Source organism: Macaca fascicularis, chromosome 11 (assembly GCF_037993035.2).
Source record: "Macaca fascicularis isolate 582-1 chromosome 11, T2T-MFA8v1.1".
NCBI classification, from domain to species: Eukaryota; Metazoa; Chordata; class Mammalia; order Primates; family Cercopithecidae; genus Macaca; species Macaca fascicularis.
In genome coordinates, this window is record NC_088385.1 from 26,366,995 (window position 1) to 26,394,343 (window position 27,349).

The following is a 27,349-nucleotide window of genomic DNA, read 5'->3' on the forward strand; positions in this document are numbered from 1 at the left end:
CGCCTAGCTTTCAGCCTACCCCAACTTATGACACAGCTTCTTCACCAAGCTCAATCATTTCTAGCTTCTTATTTAAAGTGACGGATGTGGGACTCTTCTTTTCACTTGAACACTCAGAGGCCATTGTTGGGTTATTAATTGGCCTAATTTCAACATGGTTGTGTTTCAGGAAATAGAGAGGCCCATGGAGAGGAAGGAAGAGAGGAGAATGACCAGTTTGTGAAGCAGTCAGAACACAAACATTTTTTACGCTTCCCATCTTATGTGGGTGCAGTTTATGGCATCCCAAAACCATTAAAACTGTAAGATCAAAGATCACTGATCACAGATCACCATAACATATAATAATTACCAAGTTTGAAATATTGCAAAAATTATCAAAATATGACAAAGATACATGAAGCGAGCACATGCTGTTGGAAAAATGCTGCTGACACACTCGCTCTATGCAGAATTGCTGTAAACCTTCAATTTGTAAAAAATGCAATCTGCACGAAACACACTAAAGCAAAGCACAATAAAATGAGGTATTCCTGTATGTGAAAGTTTATATAAGCTAAATAATTTTTATATGTGTTGTGGGTTGAATTATGCCTGCCTACAAGTTGATATGTTCAAGTTGTTACTACTCGTACTCCAGAAGGTGACTATATTTAAAAATAGACCCTTTAAAGAGGTAATTTAAGATAAAATTAAGTCATATGCATGGGACTTAACCAAATATGTCTGGTGTTCTTATAAGCAGAACAGATTAGGACACAAACAAAATAGAGTCTGGTATGACCAGGTGTGGACATAGAGAGTAGGTGGTCATCTACAGGCTGCAAAGAGAGGTATCAGAAAAAACAACCCTGCCGATACTCTGCTCTCAGCTCTATAGCATACAGAGCTGTGAAAAAATAAGTTTCTGTTGTTCAAGCCACTCAGTCTGTGGTATTTTGTTATAGCAGCCGTAACAAATTTATGTTTTATGTTTGCCATATACGGCCTTATGTCAATATATTTGGTGTTTAAGTGAATTGGGGAAAACAAAAGACTGGCAGCAGGAATTTAAAAGACTACTACAGTTATTATGTATCTTTAATCATACATAGTTTCAAATATAGAAATATAACCGATATATCGACTAATTTCAAAAGGTTTTTGTCTAACAGCACTATGCTGTTTCAACGATGTTCACCCAACACATAAGCACGATTAACTTAGAGCATGTCTCTACCTTGTTACCATTTTTTCAAGCCAAGATTACTTTGGTTGAAGTATGCTCCAAGTTATAACAAAGCAAATACAAATAAAATACCTGTGAAAATTTTCAATACAGTCATTTAACTCTCAATTTGAAAAATTCAAAATATATTACATGGATGTGTCAGTGTTCTACAGTGGACACAGAATCTACAAAGCTTCACAAACAAGGTCGGGGTAATTTTTAATGGCAAAGGAAAAATACAGAAGCTGCTGTAAAAAAAAAGTTTTTATTGAAGTAAATACTGTCATCTATTTGTGCCATTCCTCAATTAACTGTACTAAAAAAAAATTACAACAGGTTTATTTTGTAAATACCTCATGAAGTTCATACTTAGTAAAAAAATCATATAATGGAAAACTTTGACTTTTAAAGTTCAACCATGTGTAAGTTATTCAAATTGACTTTCAAGTAGTTAAAAGTAATTTCTTCTACTCTTCTCTACGTTTTAACCATTTGAACAATTTTTCCCTAAGCCTTTCCAAAATTAATTTGCTTCTTATTTCAAGACCAAGCAAGGAAATTCTAGCTCAAAACCAAAATATTTCAAAAAGCTAAAAAGTATACTGAGGCATGTTAGTCTATTGTTTTCAGAATATAACATAGCTTACAGTGTCTACTGACACAAATGATACAGCTCATATTAACTCTTTAAAAGCATTCAATTGCACCATTATTATAGTTATGCATATTTAGATATTAATTATCTCCAGTCATACTATGAAGAATTCATCTCTATACTATATAACACAGCCTAAGAAAAACAATTTTTCCAACAAGTTTATTTAGGATGAAGAAAAATGTGAAATGCAGATGTGGTTTTAACAAGAGTCAACAACACACACTATTTCATCTACTGAACTAATACAAAAGTTTTGGCCAGTTTTATGGCATTATCTTCACTGAAATGTGGAGACTCATTCCTTTATTAGCCTTTCATTTCTTTTTGTTTGTTTTTGTTTTGCCTCCTTGACAAACATCAGATCGCCTTCTCTAGGTGCTGGGAAATATGAAAATTAACCCCTTCTCTGACATACACACATACAATCCTGTCCCAGTCTTAATCAAGTGAGGAGGATTCACCATGTAAACTAATCCAAATATACAATAAGCAAAGTAGAAGAGTGTCAAAGTTATTCTGGAAACCTGCAAGAAAGAACTCAACCTGAAAGAGACTCGACAGTCAAAGAACTGTATTTACTGAGGTGTCTCTTAAAAGATGGCCACTATCACTACCAAATTATACTTCGGGACCATTTTACTACCTCCTTTCCATGTATTATAAATGGTAGAGGGTCAACAGTAAGCACGCACCCTTTCAGTGCAATGAAGATTGCTCCTATTTCAAAACCTTCTCAGATTGGTACTGAAAGTACCCTGTTCTTACCACTCTCATTTCCAGGTGGAGGAGGCCTTGTAGAAGTCTAAGACAAAATGAAGTTAGTAAGGACACTGTAGATGGAACTTTGGAAGAAAACTGCTTTCTTTCATCTCATGTTGCTTTCTTTCATGTCATGGGCTGATAGAGAAATTGGTGGGTACCTTCTACTTGGGGGAGCCCCCTGCCATTCACAGAACTAACAATAACAACTATCCTATATTTATGCCTACATCCAGGGATATTTTCATTACCCTCAGTGTTTCTGATGCAGAAAGGGAATGGGGAACTATTCAGCTAAAGAAGCAAGTAGAGCTCATATCTTGAAGAGCCTTATGTTTTCCTTTGAAGGCAACGTTAAGTCACTGAAAGGTTTTAAGCAGGAAAGTAGTATTTTTTGTTACTATTTGTGTTCCAGATATATCAGTTTTGTGGCAAGGCATAGAACGATTCGAAGAAGGAGAGACTGGAGATAGATATGTTAAAAACTATTGCAGTAAATCAATGAAGGAGAGCAGAGAATAGCTTTGGGAGACAGACTTGATAACTGATTTGATGAAGTAAAAGAAAAGAAAATATGTGAGAATTTTTTTTAATGTTTGAAGTTTTATTTTGGTATATGATTTAAGAAATATTGTTTCCGTAAATATTTAATTATTCCCACATCCTTTTTGAATAATTACTTGTTTTCCCACTGACTTGAAATGTGGGAAGCTATTATTTGTTGACTTTTGGCACTCTGTTGAAAATATTTTACATATACGTATACACATATATACAAATATGTAAATGTATAAAATTGCTTTTAATCTTCACAACAACTCATTAGGGTAGAAATTATTATTCCTATTCTATAAAATTTTTAAAGCTGCTCAGGATTGTCCCAAGGTTAATCATTACTAGAGTCCTTACTATTTTAATAAGGAAAACATTGAATTGTAGAACACATAGACTACTTTTAAAGCATTATGCAAATGTACACTTCAATTTTCATAACATATTCACCTAATTTTCATTCAATTAACATGTATCCAACTTTTACTATGTGGAGAACACGAAGCACTAAAAGGTACAATCCTTGCCTTCAAAACACTTTCAGTTATGAAAATAAGACATATAAATACGGAAAGTGAAATGAATCAAAACTATACAATTGGAATCAAATGAATATAGGCAGTAATTACCACAGAAAGGAATTTATACAAGTTGGATTACTGGGGAAAGAATCAGTGGAGGGGCTGAGATTGAGTTAGGCCTTGAATATAAAATACAAAGTAGAAAAGATGAGAGAAGCCTATGAGCTGAAATGCCTGCCATAGAGTAGATGCTCAATAAAAAAATGAGCCCCAAAGTAAGAGGTACAATAGGATCACAGAAATGACTAAGCTAAATTCTTCAAGAATCAGTCTGTAGTTGAACCCATTTCACCTAGTAGCAAAAAATATTTAGAAGGTTGATTACAGTCTATCGATGACCTCAAATACCAAAGTAAGAAATTTGTACATAATTATGTCTTTAAATATATGCAAAATTACCTCCTATCCTAAAAAACAATGAACTCTCTAGAATATAAAACCTCTTCTAAAACCACCATCTATTTTCTATCATCTAAATTGTTAAAAACTAGTAATAATCTTAAATCCTTCTCCTACACTTTAGTCCTCAATCAATATATTTTTGGGGAAAAACTTTATAAATCTACTAATGACCTCTGAATTGCCAAATTTTAATCAACATACATCTGCAATAGCTGACTCTGTTAATGATTCTCTCCTTTTCTAATTATATCTATACATTCTCTTGGCTTTTCTTAAAACAGCTGTCCTGGTTCTCCTTATACTTTATTCATGCCGACTTTATTATCTGTTTCTGCAATAGGCTGTTCCACCTTCCTTCATCTATCCCTTCCTTAAATATTGGTACTCCTTGGGGTCTAATCCTTTGCACTTGGTTTTTCTCCTTCTATTCACTTTATCTGAATGATCTTATCCAATCTCACGGTTCAGCAACCATATACAAACTAATATATTCCAAATCAGTGACTGTAGCCTAGACCTCTTCTACTGTTTTTTTGAGCAATTCTCCCTAGCTGTCCCACAATAAGCTCCATCTTCGCATGTACAAAATGTAATTTATCATTTCTTCCAAAAGCTGCTTCTACTCCTGGTGTTCTTATATCACTTAGTGACACTCAGTCACCCAGACTATAAATATGAAAGTAACCTTGATTTCTCCATCCCTTTTACCCTCCATGGCCAATAAATCATGAAGATCTTTTCCTTTAAACTCCTAGGTCTACATTTCTTTCTATTATAAGAGCTTCTCAATCAGTCTCCCAGGCTCTAGTCCTCTGCTAATGAAATTCATTCTCTGTCTAGTTTCCAGTAGCATTCAATCAGTCAATCTGTAGTATTCATTCCTTGTATTTAAAGTATTGTAAGTATTTATTAATGATATACTATGTGTTAGGGGCTGAAAATATAACCGTGGACAAGAGAAGCATGCCTTGATATGGATATATGGATGGATGAATGAATATAGATGGATGGATGGATGAATGTACAGATAGATGGATGGATGGATGGATGCCAGTATGATCTCAATCCTAGGCTTCAGCCCTTTAGTGGTTTTCTGGCTCCTATAGCATTTGTCTACACATATTTCCCTGAATTGGTCTCATGTCCTCAAAGTACTACTCACTAGTCACTTCCTACCATATACATTATTCTTAACACTTAATTGTTTATAGGGCCATGTCCACCCAATTTTATCTCTTGCTTTCTGGTCTTCAGGCTTTTTTTTTTTTTCCTGCTTGGAATAGTCTGTCTGTATCCCTTCAGCCCATTCACTTCTTGTATTGTATAGCTGCCTTTATCCTTTAGGTTGACTTGAGACCCCTCACACTAAGAATCCTTTCCTGATACTTCAACACTCTTAGATTTAAAGTAATTCCTTTTTCAAAGACTTCTCTTAAAATGTGATGCATATCTGTATATTACCAGTGCTTATATCCTTATTTTGTCTGTTGGGGCTGATACAACAAAATACCATAAACTGGGTAGCTTATAAAGAACAAACGTTTGTTTCTCACAGTTCTGGAGGCTGGGAATCCCAAAATAAGGGCACTGGCAAATTCTGTGCCCGATGAAGGCCCATTTTTTTGAGGAATAAATGGTGCATTCTTTCTGTGTCCTCACGTTGTAGAAGGAGCAAGGCAGCTCTCTGGGGCCACTCTTATGAGAACTTTACCCTCATGACCTAATCACCTCCTGTTAACTTGAAGGTGAGGATTTCAGCATATGAAAATAAACATTCAGACCACAGCAATCCTATTCTCCCCAACGAGACTAAGAGCACCTAAAGGGAGGAATTATGTCTTACTCATCTTTAAATCCCCAGTCTCTAGCAAAATGCCTGACACACTGAGGCCTATTAAAATGTTTATTGACTGAATAAACGAAGGAAGAATTCATTTAAGAAATTAACAAATTTCAAATACAAGAGACAACTGTTGGTATATCAAAAGCTTAAGGTTTAGTAGAAAAAACAGATTATAAGACAATAATTATACAAATAAGTAACAAATTAGTTTTTTGTGCACGGTTTAATTCAAATATATGTTGACTTGCAAATGTTAAAAGGAAGAATAGATAATGAAAGGTGATGAAGAGGCATAGAATTTAGGGGTAGGAGGAAATCAGGACTCAGATAAGGTAGTTCAAGAGTAAAATAATCTCTTTTAAGATATTTCCATATAGCAATAATTCTTTTATAATATTCCATAATTTATCTCTTGTAAATTTTGATTTTCTAAACAATTCTTATCCTCTTGGGTATGAAAAGTAAATATGCACTTCCAAACTCCTAAAATGATTTCTGTTCATCAACAAGAATCTTTTATTATGATTTCATTAAAGCACTGGCGCTTGGTCATTGTATCCACTAGAAAATAAGATGTTACATATAAACATATAATGAAAACAAAATCATTCTTTATTGTGATTGTTTCATATCATTTTATACTTTCTTAAATCCAACCAAGATGAAATTTATTTCCTTATGGCAATAAGCTCAGCTATACTTTTTCCCTCATTGTAAGTAGTTACGTTTATAACAATTCTTCTACAGCATCTTGAGCAACCAAGAACAAGTGATATGCTATACACAAGTAAAGGTGAAGGAGTTTCTAAATGCAGAAAATCTGTACAGCCTTTTGAGATTTGCTAGAACAGTATAATATGACTTTAACATTTGAAACTTTTATAAGAAATGCTAATATTTTGTATTAAATTTCATAGAATGGTAAGTAATGAATAGGAATATTTCATATACAATTTATTTGAGAGAGTAAAATAAATTAGCTCTTGTTTGACTATATAGATATTTTAAAATAAGATATTATAAGGTAATTGTTAGTTCTTAACTACTTTGTCACAGCTAACTATTTTCAGTAAGAGTTTTTTAAAATAAAATATATTTTTATGACTTCTTAATGTAGCATAGCAAATGAAAACTTTATCCTACTTAATTTAACAGTTACCTAGTTGGCTAGTTTAGAAAGAGATGAATTTATGAACTCTTTAAGAAACACCTCTCAGAATGGGAAGACCTTTCTGTATATAAAAAATACAGCATTGTTCTTCATCTCCTTGCCCATAAATTGGAGAATGTGATTATCAATAAAACTTCTTGGATTAATTATCTAAGAAACCTGAGTATCCCTGAAAAGGTGACAATGAATCAAAAACGTCTCCTTTTCCTTCTGTATTTCTGCCTGACTGCTAAGGCATCATTTAAGGTATTGCACAATAATTCATTTTAAGCTGCTTAACAAGAATCATTAATTATGGAACTGCTTCTATATCCAGCTCTATCTTAAAATACTATGTCTACATTTTGCCTCTGTGTCTCATGAAGAAACAAATGGTCCGGAGAAAATTCATCCAAAATGTTTCAAGTATTAGAAAATAGGAATTTGGAAGAGGGGCATTCGCATAAGCCACTTAAGACCAAATCAAATGCACTTTCTCTTTTATTTCCCACTTTTAATATTAAGGCTTAGCAACGATTTAATTTGTTGACTCCCTTTATAGCCATTGCTCCTTTCTCTCTTATCAGGGCTTTTGGCAGACATTATATACCTCCTTAGTGTACCTAGGGTCTGAAGTTCACAGGTGAGAACAGGAAGCTTCCTAAATCACTATAATGGTAAGCCTATGAGATACACATTTGAAATGATTGCTGGCCTAGAGATTCCTACTAAAACAATAAATGTTAAACCTCCAGAAGTTAATAAGCGTTGTCATTAACATGAATGAAAATGAAAAAAATACATAATATAAATGTCTTGAATGGTCAGAGGCATAGTGACCTAGAATAGAAAGACTCCTGATGTCCTTTTCATTATGACATATTAAATAGTTTCAAAACAGAAGTATATATTTAATGAATAATAATGATTTTTTACATTTATACAATAATTTGACTTCTTTAGAAATGCATATACTCATCCTATTTAAATTTTACAATCTCCTTATGAAGTATGTAGAGCAGACATTACTGTGGCTGCCTGAAAGATGAAAAAGATAAAACATGGAGAGGAAGATGACTTGCCCAAGGGCACAGAATAATATGAAATGGGACTGTGACTACTAAGGTCTTCTAACCCCTTGTTTCATTTTTTTTTTTTCTGATAGAATTTATTAAAGCCAGACAATTAGTTTCTCATTACAAGTCTTATGAATGCTAATTCATAGATAACTCGGGCCACTCCATTTTGAAAGTTTTAAATTCTCCATTAACAAACTCAGAGAGCATTAGAATTTAGAGGCAAACTCTCAGGTGCAAAATGTTCAGAAAGAAACTAAAGTAAAATATCACATACTAGAAATGGAACTGGTTACATGAAAAATTCATTTGGGGCAATATGTACATACAAAAATATTCATTGTAGCATGGTTTGAAACTGTAAATGCTGTAGAAATACTTAAATGTCCATTAGTGGGGGAAACCAAGTAAAATATGATGTATCCATCATAAGGAAATATAGAATAATTTACGTCTGAAAGTATGGAGGAAGAAGACATCCATAATGTATTTTTCATACATGTAGGTAGTTTGTAGTCTATATAGCATATATCCTCACACATATTTTATGATATACAGTACATATCATAAATGTACATAGTGTATGTATCATATTATGCATATTACAATACACAGGTAGCTATTTTGCTACATATTACATATCTATATCTAAATATTTTTATACAAATATATATAATGGATTCATATTTATAGGTATACCTAGCTCTGTTAATGAGATGAAATTCCATTCTTTCTGTGGCAATGAAAATAAAAACTTAGAAGTCTAAGGGTCAGGCTCAGCTATGACAAATTCATATGGTAATACCATATTTTGAAGTCTTTTGGCTGACAGCATGGAGTGCCATTAACCACTCTTTCCATTTTATGTTTACACATCGTCAAGGAGGAGACTCATGTCAAAAAGAGAATACTAAGCTGAATGGGCTTTTGGTTTAAAATGAATGACATTCTTATGTTCTTAATTGTTAAAAAGCAAATGACATGGATTAAAAGAAAAGCTAGTTATGGCCTAATAAAATCTGAGAAATGTATCGAAGAAAGAGTCTTTGCTTTTTTGTTTGCTTGTGTGTATGTATTTTGGTGGCAGCAGTGTGCATATGTTGGGGTGGAAGTTGGATGAAATGCTGGTTACTAATACAGATCCGTTATCATCTCACAGAGTTATGATGATTAAAATCAAGTGACAATATTTAATAAATAATACAATACAGTATAAGCTACGATTTTTATATCAAGTTATAATACTGTGATTGCCACAACAAAGACATCTCCCTTTTTCAGTAATATAATCTTAAGACAATAATATCAACTCCATTTTTAATCAAAAGATATATTTTAATGACCTAGAAACACTTTTCTCATGAGAAGTGGATGATGACTGTCACCACATAATTATGGAATGTTGTATACATTTTTGAACCCAGTTCTCTTTACTGTTCAATCATTTCTTTTTTTTTTTTTTTTTTTGAGACGGAGTCTCGGTCTGTCGCTCAGGCTGGAGTGCAGTGGTGCGATCTCTGCTCACTGCAAGCTCTGCCTCCCGGGTTCATGCCATTCTCCAGTCTCAGCCTCCTGAGTAGCTGGGACTACAGGCGCCCGCCACCACACCCAGCTAATTTTTTTGTATTTTTAATAGAGACGGGGTTTCACCGTGTTTGCCAGGATGGTCTTGATCTCCTGACCTCGTGATCTGCCCGCCTTGGCCTCCCAAAGTGCTGGGATTACAGGCGTGAGCCACCGCGCCCGGCCCATTTCGTATTTTTAAACCACTAATATAACTACCTCAAAAGGGAATTTAAATGATTGGTTATTCAGGTACCAAAATAATTCAATTCTTTACAAATATAAATATTTACAAAGCTTTACAACTAAATCAGGATCTCCCAAAGTCATTGGTTTATAAACTTCTGGGAAGGCAGAGGAGAGGGGAAGAGCTGGTCACAATAATTCTAACACACAAAACACAGAAGCCAGCTGGGCATAGTGGCTCATGCCTGTAATCCTAACACTTTGGGAGGCCAAGGTGGGTGGATCACTTGAGGTCAGGTGTTTGAAACCAGCCTGGCCAACATGGTGAAACCCCATATCTACTAAAAATACAAAAAAAAAAAAAAAAATTAGCAAGGCATGGTGGCAGATGCCTGTAATCCCAGCTACTCAGGAGGCTGGGGCAGGAGAATCGCTTGAACTCAGGAGGCGGAGCTTGCAGTGAGCCAAGATCATGCCACAGAACTCCAGCCTGGGCAACTGAGCGAGACTCTGTCTCAAAAAAATAAAAAACAAAAACAAACAAAAAACAGAAGCCTAAAGACATGATTATATCCTCTTCTCTCTGCTTATTTACAAAGAACATACAGTATATGATCTTGATAACACATTTCCTATTTTGGCAGTTTGATAAAAGCGTACCATGTTGATGGTTTTTAGCTTGTGCTTTGGTGATTATTTCAGCACTCATCATTAATAACCTGTATGTCAGCTGACACAGTTAAATCAGAAATTAGCATGCAGTCTCCTAAAATGCCAGACACATGAACTCTTTGCATAAGAGATATAATGGAACCCATATGATACTCCCATTAAACAATGAAACATGTGACATTAACTAAAAACAGGAAACACATCAGCAAATATGCCTGAGGAAGTTTATGGTATTTAACTCCTAAACATTAATTTTATTGTGGTGTATGAGGAACTAATTAACTGAGAGTTTCCCTTTTTATTGGAAACGGAAATACTGTTCAGAAAACTGATGAGGAGTAAATACAGCATATTTTAAGTTTATTAAGCTTGGCTCATCGACTTCTATTTATTTAAGCTAATCTCATAAGGCAATTAAATATTTCAATCAGTAACTTTATAAGGCTATTTAGCACATTTCTGAAAAATTAATCAATGTTTTAAAATACAGAATGAGTATGTGAATATATTTCTAGTTTTATACAGCCAAAACAGAGACTAAATACATTTTCTAAAACTCATGAGCTCTAATAAAAGGAGAAGTAAAAAACAACAACAAAAAAAGTTTAAAACTGGCCAGGTGCAGTGGCTCATGCCTGTAATCCCAGCACTTTGGAAGGTGGGTGGATCACGTGAGGTCAGGAGTTCGAGACCAGCCTAGGCCACGTGGTGAAATGCCATCCCTATTAAAAATACAAAAATTAGCTGGGTGTGGTGGTGCGTGCCTGTAACCCCAGCTACTCAGGAGGCTGAGGCAGGAGAACCTCTTGAACCTGGGAGGTGGAGGTTGCAGTGAGCCAAGATCACACCACTGCACTCCAGCCTGCATGACAGAGTGAGACTGTCTCCAAAAATAAAAAAATAAAGAAAAAGTTTAAAACTTGGTGATTATAATAAAAACAGGTAAGGCTAAGCTTGTATTAAACCAAACAAATGTTTTCATCAGTACTCTGCTACTTTTCTGTAAACAGTTCTTTTCCTTAGTCAGAGGAAGCCTCATTCATGTATGGCAGAGTGAGTTTGATCCTAACTCAAAGAGAGTGAGTGATGAAATGTCATCAAATGCCAGGTGTGATTTTAAAATCCTTTTTTCTTTTCAAAACAACATCAATATTTTGCTCGTACTATATTATCTCAGTCTTTATCACTTATAAATAACATAAGACGGGCACAATGTTAGGCACCAATTCTTAGATAATCTCATTTGATCATTGCAACAATTCCATAAAATGGATCTTATTACATCATTGTGTAGATGTAATAACTGAAGCTTTGTAACTTGGATTAGCACAATCAAAGCATCAGAATGAGGCAAAATCTGATCCCAAGTCCAGGCTCTCTCCTTCAAAGTACCTCTCTATTTGTAGTGGCCTATTTGAAATTGCATTAATTAAATCAAAACAAATAAACCAAATATTGAATGCTTGAAATCATATTGACAAAGGAATCAATTGCTATAGACAAGTAATTGAGTATCTTCATAATACTGTACATAGCACTGTTAAGTGGAAAATAAATTTTATTATAATATTCTGTTCTGTGGTTGGCAGTATAACAGGTGAATGACAATAACTTCCAGGTTAAAAAAAAATCAGTAATTTTTAAAACAAATATACTCTAGGACAAAAGTTTCCAAACTTTCTTCAATTAAGGCACCATTGATGGTTCAATAATTGTTTCATGGGACTCTTAAAAACAAAGGAAATATCCAACCACTCAATTTTATTTAGTAAAGTACAAACAACTTATCTATGATAGTTCACACAGTGTCCAATAGATGCCTCTGTATTTTCTCTAAAATTTTAAAATATCCTGTTTCCCTATGAATTAGCTATAGCACCCTGGGAATCTTCGCACACAGTTTGATAACCACGGCACTAGGCACATGTCCAAATGTTCTTGGTAAATATTCTCTATCTGTAGCTATATTTCATATTCAGTTTGATACCACTCTTTTACTATCAAGCCAGCTCTTTTATAATTGTTGGTTTTATACTGTATACAAAATGGGTTATTTTTTTGGATTTTGCCATTCATGCAGATTTTTAAAATTTCCACATAAAATATCTTCCAGTTAAAATCTCTAAAGCGTCTAATGGTTACAATTATGTGACTGGGGACTTTATACCCAAACAGAAAAGAGAGGGGCAGAGGAGTGCAGTCTCTAGTAAGAAAATAATCATCTATACCTCTAATTTCTACCTCTAAAATATGTACTCTGAAGAAATAGCAGTGATCCTGAACACGGGGTTCAAAGAAGCCATGTGCTGCAGAAACAGGCCTGGAGTGAGAGTGAGAGAAAGTATTTTTGACTCACCTTATATCTATCAACCACCTTATCTCAAAAGTCTCTCCCAAGTATAAAATGTTAGGCTGACACCAACACGAACATTCAAAAATTATTTTCCTTTAAAGTTGATTTTTTGGTAAAGTAGAATTTGCTCTAGGATGAGCAAAAGCAGTCTCTTTCCAAAAACAAGAAACTGTTCTACAGGCACCAAAGGCATTTATATTTTATTTCAAAAAGACGTATCTGACACAAGCTTCACAGCTCACACGTTGAAGTCTTTGATAAATAGTTTAGGATACTACTCAGACTTTCCAGCAGGGGCAAATGGACTGTGTTCTTGGACTCTTCAACCATCCACTGGGTACTTGTGTGTACTTGAGCCAATTCATTTGTACACCCAGTTATTTCATTAATTTAGAATTGAAACTTTAGTTACGTAGTTGTTCAAACTTAAAGGGCTGCAATAATTATTTTCTGATTAAAATGAGCAATTATGCACAAATATAATTTACATTTGAGATTTTAAATTATCTCTTATATGGTCTGGGGTGTGTTTATGTATAACTAAGTTGACAGTTTTAATAGAACTGAGAAGTTCAAAATACAGATTATTCAACTAATTTTTTTCTTTCCCTGAATGAACTGGTCTCTGAATGAAGCTGACTGATTAAACCAGTGTTTTCATGTAATTACTTTCAAGTTCTCTATTTTATAAACACACATTTTTATATATATATATATATATAAAATGTGTTATATATATGTATATATATAAAATGTATGATATACATATAAATGTATATATATATAAATATATAGTGAGAGACAGTGAGAGAGAGAGAGAGAAAGGATTTGATTCAAGAATATACATCATTTTTATGCCCTCAGAAGTTTTCAAGTATTTTTAGGATTTTAATAAGTAAGGAAAGCAAGAGCTAGATATGGACCCATGGAGTGGTTTCATGCTTAATTTCATTAATACCAAATGCCCAAACAGAGTCTGAGATGCTGCTAATACTACATCAACATCTGTGAACTGATCCACGCACTCATGGAAAAGAATGGACAGCAATATTCTTTAGAGTTTGTTTTCTGTCTGTCTAGTCAATTTTCTCTGATGTGCCTGGCTGTGCTCCTACTAATTTACTCTTATATTGTTTAAATGATATACATTCTAGCACTCAAGAAAGGCTCAGGAACCACATTTTGTGGGTTTCCAATCCACACCATATTTCAGCTATTATGTATTTCTTAAAGAAAAAAATATTTCTGTCCAACTAAAAGCTTTTGTTTCAGAAACAGGAGATGCTAACTCAGTTTATAACGATTAGGTTCCTTAAACTGTGTGTGTATTTTTTTTTTCCTGTCGAGTACATTTAAAGTTTCTAGTTTAGTTCCAGAGATTTAAAATTTATTTTATGTATTTTATGAAGACATCTAGTCTAAACAGAAACATTTATCATCAGTATGTTCGATAAATGGATTGATGAAAAGTATCTGGATTTTTGATAGCAACAAATAGTGTATCTTTCATATTTGCTTGAAATTGAAAGCAAGATGGGTTGGTCAGTCTCTTTTATTGAAGATTATGTAATAAATGGAAATAATTGGCAACAGGAAAAGTCATAAATGGTTGACAACTATGAGGGGAATAAATCAGGAAGTCCCACTGAAGAGCAGAAACAGCACAATTTCTTCTCCTACTTCTATTCCTTTCTTGAAATGTGACTAGGGAGGATGTCGTCTGGACTACTTTTCACTTCCAACCAGTTCTTCATTCAAACTGACTCAAAATGCCAGGGGTCAACAAGGGTGGCACTTCCTTTTGCTACTGGTTTCTGCTTAGTTCTAGAGTTTGGTGTGATCCCAGTTTCAAGCTTGCCAGCAGCTGTAAAGGCTTTTTCCTATTTTATTTCCAAGGTTACAAAAGAAGTGGTATCATTTATAACTGTAAGCATTAAAAGTATGAATATCAAATGGTTAATATACTAACTATTTTGGAAATGGAAAAAATTCTCCATGCCACATTACATTAACACTCAACAAATTTAGTATGCCAACTCTGTCAAATGAGAGTGAGCTGGAGGTGTTCTTGACCTTTTCCAGGCCTACAGTTTTGCTATTGTTCATACTAAATGTGGTTTTCTCTTCAGCACAATATTTGCTAATGGGACTTACTTTTGCAGTTGCTTTAAAAGATTTTTTTGTTTTATTGAAAATATAACTAATCTATATGTATATATTACAGGTGCAGTCAAAGGCAACTAATGATTTTAGAAAGTGTCATCTTTCTTTCTTTTTTTTTTTTTTTTACTAAAAACACATGCATGGCATGTGTTTAATGTGAACAGTAATTCCTTAAGAAAACAGAAACAAAACAAAACATCTTTCATGATTTAAAAATGAGAACTAAAAAAATCAGAACTTAGTGTAGCAATAAAAATGAAAATTCGATTCATAGAATTTAAATTATTCTTAGAATTTAAAATATTTAGAATGAACATAGTATTTAATTACAAAAAAATGTTGGTGTGTCTGGATGAATTGATAACCTACAAAGGTAGGATGACATGAAAAGTAATACTAGATGAATAAATTAAGGGTCCAGAGTGAGAATTCCGTTTTAAAACACAGGAAACCAAAGTAAAGAGAAAGATTTCCAAAAGCAGTATGAAAATCTCAAAGAGCAAAGCATCACACATATGCGAATTTTTATAGTCTTGAATGCAGACCACTTTTATCTGAACTACAGAGTTGCAATCTTCTAATGTCAAATGGCTTTGCTTATTTAAGAAATTACAACCCATTTCTTCTATATGATATAGAGAAAGATTGAAAGACGAGAAATAAATGTTGAAATCCCCAATGTGAGAATTTAAAACATCACCTAATAGAAAATGTAGAACTGATTTCTAGTAATGTTAGAGTTTCTCAAATTAATTAAATACTAAAGCATAACAAGATGTTAATGACACAATTTATATATATATATACACACACACACACACATATATATATATATATGCCAAAATGCACTGGAATTTAAAAACAATATTCTATGTAATTATCTAAATTAATGTTTCACTAATTTTTTTCAGTGGTATTCACTTCTATCAATGAAAATATTTCAATCAACTTGCTTTTACTATTTTTCTTCTGACCATGGTAAAGATGTTCTGGAAGATATCTAGCTTAGCAATCTAGCCCCTCTTTAGAATGTGTTATTATTTTTATCTTACAGAATACAGTTGGCATTTTGACTATAACTTTTTCAAATGATGTATTTTTTCCTAAGACTAACAATGTGCAATTTATATTTGGGTAAGAAAGAGAAAAAGGCATGACATCACAGGCATCTAAAGTTAATAAGCAATATAAACAGTTATTCTAGTATATCACTTAGCTCAAAAAAGTCCTCTATATTGCTTATGTATTCATTCATTAATTCATTCAAAAATGTTGAATGTTGTACTAAAAGTTGAGATATAACAATGAGTAAGACAGAATCAGCAACTGCCTTCAGAAAGTTTACAATTAAAGTGAAAAAGAAAATATACAGAATCCAAAGGAAGCAGGAGAGAGGGACCTAACTTAGGTCAAGTCAGGCAAGTGCTCCCTAATCTGAGCTAGAAGCGCTTCACAATATGAAGGAGAGTGAATACTGACGATGCAAGTCCAGAGTCAAGAAAAAGAATGGTTCGGTCTAAGAACTCAAAAGACTGGTGAGAATTTAGGCTGTAAATATTTGGAGGAGACAAATAACAGGTGAACTCATTCACATTAGGAAATTTGGGTTTATCTCACTGTTAAAAAGGTGGTAAAAAGCATATTCCTATGTCATCTGTGCAAAAAATTAAATGAATCCACAAATTACATTCATACATTAACAATACACTGTAAATAGAAGTTATGAAATTGAGTTATACAGAATATTGGCTTCAGAAGCACAGACTTAATCTAAGCCCTTTTAAATACTAACACACTTCTCCACACATTCCGTGTGTTTCCTCTTTAAAATAAAAACGCAATATAGGTGATCTCATTTCTTGGTGTGGCAGTAATATTAAATTGCCTAATTTAAAGCTTTGCCCTCCACCCACTCCCAGATGAAAAATCAACAGTACTTACTACATCCAGCCTTATAGCTGAAGCCTGGAGGGAGGAGGAATCCTTGCTGGGCAGCTGCAGCCAGTGTCCGTTGATCAGGAGGGAATACGGGAATCATTAATGGCGGCAGCTGACCTTGAACCTGCTGAACGTGATAGAGCGAATCAAAGAGAAGAAGTTTCGATGCTCCATGCTTCTTCCCACCCTCCTTATTTCATGATAAAAGAAAATCATTTATTCAATTTAAAAGACTGGCATAGAAGCTTGCTGGGATACTGGCCTTGAGGATATGCTTTGGGACTACCTTAAACAGCAGAAGTAGAAAATCCTAGAGCTGAAAGGTATTGCTAAATCGACTCTCTAACACGATGAATAATTTCCCTACATGATATCCTTGGCAGTGATGAAAATATCACTACTTTGCATGATAAGCCTTTTTCTTATTGCACTAATGAAATGGCTCAAAAATTACCCCATAGAATGAACTGAAATCGCCCTCTGCAAATCCTACTTGTTGGGACTAATTCTACCGTCTAAAACAAAACTAAACCTGTATCATTTTATATGTAAATAGCTCTCCATTATTTGAGGACAAATTCTCAAGTTAACACATAATATTGAATTTTTGAATTCTTGAATACAGTAATTGACCTGGAAGAAAGATTACAGAATAGTTAAAACTTTAATCTTTTTTTTTTTTTTTTTTTTTTTTTTTTTTTTTTTTTTTAATAGAAGAGGTAAGTAATGCCAAAAGATAACTGACTTGCCACAGAATTACTTAGACCTGGGTCTCGAATTCAGTCTCTTGAATCCTGCTACAGATTCTCTGCACAATATTTTTGCCTGTATCTATCCCTTTGGAAGCAATTGAACCACTCCTCAGACCACAGGGTCTCCGTTTTGGTTGTCATCTTTGGAATACACTCTAATTTGCTGGTCCCATTCTCAGAGTATGGGGCTATATTGGTTAATAAATAATCCATCACAATAGAATCACTATCTTCTTTGAACTGAATAGGAATTTTTAGAAATATAACCTAATGTAGCCATTTCTGCAGCCTTGTCACATTATTAGAGATTTGTCATTAACTAAAATAGTTTTTTTTTTTTTTTTTTTTTGAGACGGAGTCTCGCTGTGTCGCCCAGGCTGGAGTGCAGTGGCCGGATCTCAGCTCACTGCAAGCTCCGCCTCCCGGGTTTTTACGCCATTCTCCTGCCTCAGCCTCCTGAGTAGCCGGGACTACAGGCGCCCGCCACCTCGCCCGGCTAGTTTTTTGTATTTTTTAGTAGAGACGGGGTTTCACCGTGTTAGCCAGGATGGTCTCGAACTCCTGACCTCGTGATCCGCCCGTCTCGGCCTCCCAAAGTGCTGGGATTACAGGCTTGAGCCACCGCGCCCGGCCAACTAAAATAGTTTTATTTGAATAAATATTTAAGCAAGATCTCCCTGGTAAAAATGATTATTGGTTAGTGTTTACTGATGGATGGATATGTAGATGGTAATTTGGGATCATGTTTAAAATTACATTTCTGACAATTTATTCTCCTCCACTAGTCTTCCCACACAGTGAACACTTATTTGTAAAATATTTAATAAAATATCTACTATGTGCAAGAAACTGAGGTAGGCAGTAGAGATGCAAGAAAAGTAGTGAACAAGAAAACCAAAATCCCACATCTATGAAGCCTTGATTATAGTAGGGATGATGGTGGTGAAAAAAGTAAAAGAAACAAACACACAAAGATAATTACATATCAATTCAGTCACAAATCCTAACAGCACCTCTGAATTGTCTTTCAGATCTGTTTTCTTGTTTTTCAACTCACATCACGCATTCGTAGGGTTCTTACGATTCTTAGAGTTCTCATCATTTCTCACTTTAAAAGCCCACCTTCAATTTCTCCTTTATTTAATCTTCCACAGTAAACCTCTGAGCTATTTCTGAGATTTTGGTTGGTGAGTGTGGGGGGCAGCAAGTACTGAGAGAAGGAGAAGGAGAGGAGAGGAAGGGTGAAAGAGAAGGCAATGTGTGTGTGGTGGTGGGGGTGGCAGACAGAGGGAGAGAGAAGAGCAATGTGTGAACGGTAGATCTGTTTTCAGCAATGACACCAAATTACAAAGCATTATATAGGGAAAGTTTTATTGGTTATATTGTTAATTGGTTATTATTTGTATATAAAGCATTCTTGTTATGGTGGTTTTTATCTAGATAATTTATACCTTAATAGTTTATAATATTCTTTCAGATGCCTTATAGTTTATAATATTCTTTCAGATGAAATTTTTAGTATTTTAAGGAATAAATTGCAATGAATTCTGGAGCTTTTATGAAATCTGTGCGTTCTAAACTTCGGTCTTTTATAGATTAAATTATTAAAATGCATTTTGTTTTAGTATTATAATTTGTTTTAGTGTCTAAATTTTTCAAGATCCACTTGTAAAGAGTGACATCGAAATTTAAAGCTGAGAAAGACCCTAGAGATTATCAGCAACAACATAATCATCATGCTGATGAGGAAATAAGACCTAGCTTGGCCAAATAAATTGTTCAAGATCGCATATTTAGCTAAAACCAAACTTACACTGGAACTGCATCTCCTGACTCAATCTAGTGAGGGGAAGTAGGAGATAAAGGAACTACAAGGTGGAAATAAAGGAACTAAATGAAAAATAAACCTAATTTCCCAGTCCCAGTGATGGGTTTTTATTAGACCATCATAGAACAGACTGTAGAGAACTGTACAGTAAATAATAAGAATACAGTAAACAGTAAAATAAATGTAATCCAAAATGTGTAGCTAATCTATGTGAGCGACTAAAAGCATATATCAAAATATTGTTAATCCTGATTATTTGTGGATTCTGTATTTGCAAATTTGCCTATTGGCTGAAATTTACTCATACCCAATTTTAATAATGCCACTTTCCTGGTCATTTGCAGACGTGCACAAAGCAGGTAACAATTTTGTTGATAATTTTTTTTTTTAAAAGGCTCCCAAGAATAATGCTTAAGTGTCTAGTGTTTATGAGGCAAGAGGGCTGTGGTGTGACTTTTGGAGAAGACTATGTGTTAGATAAGCTTTGCTCAGGCATGAGTTATCCTGCTGTTGGCTGTGAATTCAATGTTAATGAATCAATAATAAATATTAAAAAAGGTATTTTTAAACAACAACACACACAGAACGAAGTTATGTATTGATAAGCTGATGCAAAGGTTGTGACCAGAAGCTGCCAAGAACCTATCTATACTTCCTTTAGGAGCAATTGTTCAGCATTCACTAATTCAGTGTTCACAGCAACTTTATAGACCATAACACATATAAATAATGAGCAGTGACTGTATTATTCCTATATCTTGATGGATTTTCATTGCACTGCTGTGGAAATTTAGCCAACATTTGGGAGAAAAGGACACACAATATCAAAACAATATGTTTTTTGGGTAGATTCTAAAACTAACTTGGTATAGGGTTAGTAATTCATTCTATATATTTTCTAGTTTTGAATATTTCCAAATCCTAATCACTATTATTTTTTTTTTTACTGAATGTATGAAATTTCCTTTAAACCACTAATTAAAGTTGAAAATGTGTGACACTTATCAATAAGTTTCAACAAAATACTTTTGTCATAAATTTTTAAAAGATGGGGGCATGTTATTCACAGGTTAAATAATTCATAATACACATAAGAGGCTACTTCCTATATTTTGAAAACTTTTTAAAAATCCTGTCTTAATGCTTTTTGTGTCTACCTCAAGATACTACATAGTCTCTAAAATGTTATGAATCCAATACAAATCAATTATATTATCCCGTTTATGAATAACAAGTAAATGCCTATCAATTACTCATAGTTAAATATTTTATATTTTATATAAATGTTCTATTGTTGAAACATTCAATGGCTTCAAGAAATTAACATATTAAGTAGATTCTTAAGATTATTTAATCTGAATTTCATTACGTCCCTATTTATTTATTTATTCAATCCACATTTGCTAAGTAGAATATGCAGTTTGTGGTAACTAGGGATTAAAAGATGAATTCACATACGTGGATGTTCTCTAGGAGTTCTGAATCTGGTGGGGCAAATAGACAGATAGTTATAATGCACTCCTGTTAACCCAATAATACAGACGTGTATAGGATACTATGGAAGTACAGAAAAGAGGCTCCTAACACAGCCAGGAGAAGTCACTAAAGGCCCTGTGAAAGCGGGTGTGGCAGGTATAGGGCCTGAATAGGTAAGGAGCAGAGACAGAGACATAAGAAAAGGGAACAGGGGCAAGAAAAAAACATCATGTGAGGGAGACACTACCAGCAGTTAGGAATGGCAAAAAATATAAAGAAAACAGTGGTGAGAGGTCTGCCTGAATCAGTCTATGCATTAGGGTAAGAAACTAGAGATTTCCCCTGTAGGCTCTGGGGAATTATGGAGGGATTAAATTAGGGTCAGTAGAATACCCTGGTGGATATGGAAAAGAGATTGGAGAGGCCCATAGAGACCAAGTGGGAAGTTAATAAAAGGGAACAAATTATGAGGGCTTGATCAGTAGAACAGTGATGGATGAGGAGAAAAAAAAAAAAAAAAGAAATATTTAAGGAAAAAAATGGCAGTACTCATAGATGAAAAAATGAAAAAATCAAAGATAATGTTTACTTGATGTCACTCTACTTATAGTGGCATCAAACAACTAAAAACTCAGAGTAGTAGTGATAATTTTCATGCAAAAATGATGGCTACGGGTTTGGATATGACGTGACTGAGGTGGCTGAACGATGTTGCATTGTAGTTATTTTTCCAGCTGATGGACACTCCAGTCTGAAGCTGAGGGAGGAGATCTTCAGAGGCCACAGTGTGGGGAGTCATAAGTTAATGAGAATAAACTAGACAATCTAGAAAAGATCTGAAGGAAAAAGGGGAACAGCTTAACATCATCTGGGTTCCAACAACAGTTCAATAAAAGGTGGAGAAAAGGAGCCTATTGGCAGATAAAACTAAAGTTAGACAAAAATTTTAAAAATCATGAAGGGTATGGTATAACAAAAGCCAAGGGAATTTCAAGATTGAGGGAGTAAACTAATTGTGAAAAACAAAACAAAACAAAAAGCAGAAAGTATTTGAGAGACAAAAATAACATCTCTGGGAATGATCAGAAGATGAATTTATAATAACACCACTTCCATTAGAATAGAGGGTAGAAATCATATTGTAAAAGGTTGAGCACTGAATGACAGGCAACGAAAAGGAGAAAGCAAAGAATCTTCTGATTCTTCAGAGAAAGTTGATGACAGGTGAGGAGAAACATTGATAGTAGCTGTAGAAAGATGTAAAGTGAAGCAAAGACTTTTTTTTCAGGTAGCAAGGTTCTGAGCACATTTATTGGCTGAAAGGGGTGAATAGAAATGGAGAGTTTTAAATGTAGGAAAGAGAGAAACTAACCAAAATTCCAGAGGAGGCTAGAAGACACGGCAGAGGTGGAGGGATTAGTTTAGAATGAGAGTAGCATCTCATCCTTTGGGCCCTGAGGAATGGAGCTATATAATGGATGAAGGCAGATGTGCTTTATGGATAGGGAAAGGGGAAGGTAAGGAAAATCAGGCCTGGCAGAAGAAATTTTCTCAATGATAAGGCAAGGTCATATCCAGAAAATTAGAGAGATTGGGAGTGAGGAAGAAAACTGCAACAAGGTTCCAGGAAGTTCTTGATAATCACTGTGAGAAATGAAAGAGAAAGCAAACCACAGAAATTAAAGAGTGATAGAAGATGCCAAGACCTTAGGTGAGACCACATGAATTGGTCTCCCTTTTCTGTGATTTTTCTCAAAACGTGCCTCGTAATCGTGATTGAGGATCAGAGAAGACGAACTCTAGCATTCAAGGGAAGAGAAGTGGACTGGAGGACTTTGGCAAAGACAGGTTTTGAGGAAATAAAAATTGCTTTTGATCAACAATAGGCTTTGGGTTTAAAAACAGGGTGTGAGGCCTGGAAGGTATCACCAGACTGGGAAAAATACAGGAATCAAAGAACTGGAAGAACTCCATGATCTTAAGGAACAGGTCTTATGTGAGTTTGTATGAAAGCTCAAACAGCACAAACTTATGGTAGGATATTTGTTTAAATTACACACACAAATGTTAAAATGAAAGGCAGCTCTATGGTTTATGTCAGCACAATTACAAATAAACTGTAATATCTAAAACTTTTTCAAATGTTCCTCAAGAGTTTAGTCCGATGAGTGCAATAGTGTTCAAATACACACCATCCTTAGGGATCAGTTCACCTACAAGTGAAATTCAGTCACCTTCAGTGGGGAGCATAGCAGCTGTTTAGAAGCACACAGCAACAATACACAGCAGTTTCTGAGCAAATGAAGAATATAATATCCAAATGAGATTACAAGAGGGGTTTAGGTAGGCAGAATATAATTACCCAAACTGGAGTAACCAGGATAACAAAGCTAACTTTCCACCATTAGCAAGAAGAGACATGGGATCGTCAATGACCCCTAATAGTCTGATTTTTCATTTCATATAAAAGAAAGTCAATTTGTCAGTTTTTCCTACTCAATGCAATGGTCTTTAGGAAAAATTAAAAATAAAGGAGTCAATTTATCTTCCAATTAATCTACTAGGAAGACTAAAGAACATCTCATTGAGGAATATAGGCACATAAAAACATTGCTAAAATTGCAATCCCTGCCTCTCACTTCCCAACAGTCATATTGAAGTTGTATCACCTCTAATTTCATTTGATTCAAGACAAAGACAAAGTAGCCATATTCTTTTAGAACAAAAATGAACAGCCATGTGGATTTTTTACATAGTACTCTTCTTCGGCAAAAAGCCACAGAACTTTTTTTAAAAATCGTTTCCAAGGATGAAAGTGACTTTGCCAAGCAAAGTGGCTTCAAAACAGGCCTCAAAAATACTAATAGAAAGACAGATGGTTCTACTAAGAGCTTGGCTGCCAAAGTGGAAAAAAAAAAGTAAAAAACAAAAAAAAAAGGAGTGATGCTATTGAAGCTGACTGCAAAGTTATCTGATGACTACAAATACTTTTGTCCCATAGCAAGTGCTAACTCTGCCTCCAGGGCTGATATAGCCAAAATACTAACTTCCCCACATCCAATCCCCCTGTATTCCTACCCCTCCTAAATGAAACCTGTCAGTGCCAAGCCCCACAAAACAGCACAAGCATGCACTTGATTCTGACTGACTGCTCTGCAGAAGCAAAATATTGCATTGAAGAACTCCTATTTAGGAATAGACCCACAAGGAAAATTGCTTTTCTTTTCAAAACTGCCTGTCACATTTTCTTTTTCTAATTCCCCTCTTCTTCCTCCTTCCTGTCACCAAAGGGCCCCTGGGCCCTATGAGTTTATATGATACAAACTCAATTTGTATAAAGAAGGCAAGAAGCAGCACCACAGAGAGGTGAAGATAGTTTGCAAGGATAGAGAAATAATCCAGTCAAGACACAGTGCAATTTTCTTTCCAAACTACTACTACAATAATACCTCTACTTTATTTCCTTCAGGGCAACTGTCATTTCTTTTTAACCAGATTGCTACTAGATATAATAGAAACTGAAATATTATATGGTCACTGACTCCTTCTTTCAATGCCTCATTTCACTACTGCATTTTTACTTTTGCATGATGTGTTTATTGTTGGCAGTGTTACTAGGATACAACCACTTTCAAAGGATATAGAATTAAGACCTCTGTTACTTTAACACAATAAAATTTCATTCTTAATGCTATGCAGGTTTGTCTTAAAAATTCTTGTTGTCTAATAGTAAACTTAATTTTCAAACCTGAAGCTTTGTTCTTACAAAGCATTAGTTCTTACTAATACACATTAAATTCATATCAAATTTCAAAAAATGATGACATGTATTATAAATGCAATACATGCTTAAACAAAATATATTTGTTGACTTCAGGTATAATCTCCATATTAAAAGTTGCTAATCATAGAAACTTAAGGGTTGCAAAAACATGGTGTAAAATAAGAAAATGGTGAAAAGATATGGGAGAAACACAGCTATTTCATTTGCCAAAAATAATTTTAAGCTGAATAAATGAATTCAAATGGTAATTATTAAAATATATTAGATAATTCATTATTTAAAATTGAGTTTTTATTCTAATATATAGCTATTTCTTAAAGTATTATTTTTCTACAGCTGTTGCTTGATCAAATCAAAATCTTTGTTATACAATTCTACTTGTTTCCTAAAGCGTGTGTGACTATTTGTATTACTTATTGTGGTTCTTGACCACAATACAGCATGGTTCATTTGAGTATGCTTGTCTGTTAATGTGAACAGAATCAAGCTTTGCAAATACTACTAATTCAATCTTATTTTATATCATGCATTACTACATTAATTGTCATTTACAAGAAAATGAATGAGAACATAAAATACAGTGATCAACATGAAATATAATATAGTTTTCAGTTATATTTCTTAGGTATCTATGATTAGAAAACAATAAAATTCACTATTAATTTCTAATTTGTGATGTTTTACCCAATGGTTTATATTAGATTATCAGTGATTTTTTTCCCCATGTAATATAAAATTAATATAAAATGTCAGTATTCTTATGTTGAATTTCAGCTCAATGTAAGTTCTTTAAAAAAAATCTCAAAAATTAACAAATGTGGGGAGGGACGAGCTGGGGGCACAGGTAATGGGTACAAGGTTTCTTTTGGGAGTGATGAAAATGTTCTGGTGATGGTTGCAAACCATTGTGAATCTATCAAAAAGCACTGAATTATATACTTTAAAAGAGTAAGTTTTATGGCATGTGAATTATATCTCAATTTAAAAACTAACCAAAGCTAGTAAAAAAAAAAAACTTACAAAAATACATAACTTCACTAATACCTGAAGCAGGATTGAGTGTACTTTGAGATAGGCATGTTTTGGAAAAATGTTTTGCATTTTTATAAAGCGCTGTCACAAACACTAGTTCATGCATACTTTATGCAGCCTCCTAGAAATCAGTAGATCTGGTGTTATTTCCAATTTTATAAATGAGGAAAACTGATAGGAAAACCAACAGTTTTGGGGACTTACACATGATCACATAGCCACAAATTCTTTCATTATTCTTAGCAAAGTATAAATCAAAATACAGTAATTTCCTGATATAAAAATCCTCATTCAGATACAGAGTACAGAAACACTAACAAAATTAATTCCCAAATATTTTCTCACCATAAAGAGGAATAATTTTATTTTATTTTTTTTTTTAGAGGGAGTTTTGCTATTGTCACCCAGGCTGGAGTGCATTGGCACAATCTTGGCTGTCTGCAACCTCCACCTCCCAGGTTCAAGCAATTCTCCTGTCTCAGCCTCCAGAGTAGCTGGGAGTACAGGCACACGCCACCACTTCTGGCTAAGTTTTGTATTTTTAGTAGAGACGGGGTTTCACCATGTTGGCCAGGCTGATTTCGAATTCTTTACCTCAGATGATCCACCTGCCTCGGCCTCCCGAAGTTCTGGGATTACAGGCATAAGCCACCACACCCGGCCAAAAAAGAATAATTTTTAAAAGCTAAAATTCTATTATGTCTTAAGAGATTTTTATACCAAGGGTGGCATTTTGGCTGATTTTAATTTTCGTCTTTATATGGTGCCTTATTTTGCTTTTTGTTTTCTGCACAAAATATTTTTCAAAATTGCTCTATATATACTACTATATAATATATATACTACTGTATAATACTTTAACAATCTGAAAATGGAGCAGAAAAATAGAGACGCAATAGAACGTCACAGTACCTGGCATAAAATAAAAGGATATTTAACATAGTAACTGCTATTTGGTGTTAATTTCTTAATACACCCTATCCTGAAGATCTTACATTGTTAGTCGGCTTTGCCTATTTTGGTAGAAAACAGAAATTTATTTTTTGATATTTGACTGAAGAAAGATTGATCATAAAATGTTAACGTTTCACTCCAACCAGCTAATTTTCATAAAAAGTATCTGATACTCACATTTCCTTCAAAGTCTCTTGAAATCATTACAAGATTACAAGAGGGGTTTAGGTAGGCAGAATATAATTACCCAAACTGGAGTAACCAGGATAACAAAGCTAACTTTCCACCATTAGCAAGAAGAGACATGGGATCGTCAATGACCCCTAATAGTCTGATTTTTCATTTCATATAAAAGAAAGTCAATTTGTCAGTTTTTCCTACTCAATGTAATGGTCTTTAGAAAAAATTAAAAATAAA

At 34.1% G+C, this 27,349-nt stretch overlaps 1 protein-coding gene across 31 annotated transcripts in view; it reads right to left on the reverse strand.

Moving 5' to 3' along the window:
* SOX5 (SRY-box transcription factor 5) overlaps positions 1–27,349 on the reverse strand; it is a 1,031,820-nt gene that overhangs the window by 116,607 nt on the left and 887,864 nt on the right. For 16 of the 31 annotated variants that reach the window (XM_065523881.2, XM_074006405.1, XM_065523878.2 and 13 more), the window contains one exon: positions 17,110–17,233. In XM_065523881.2, coding sequence (XP_065379953.1) covers positions 17,110–17,233 — 124 coding nt within the window. The remainder of the gene's footprint in view (positions 1–17,109; positions 17,234–27,349) is intronic. The other 15 variants (XM_074006410.1, XM_074006408.1, XM_074006398.1 and 12 more) reach the window with 1 other exon arrangement.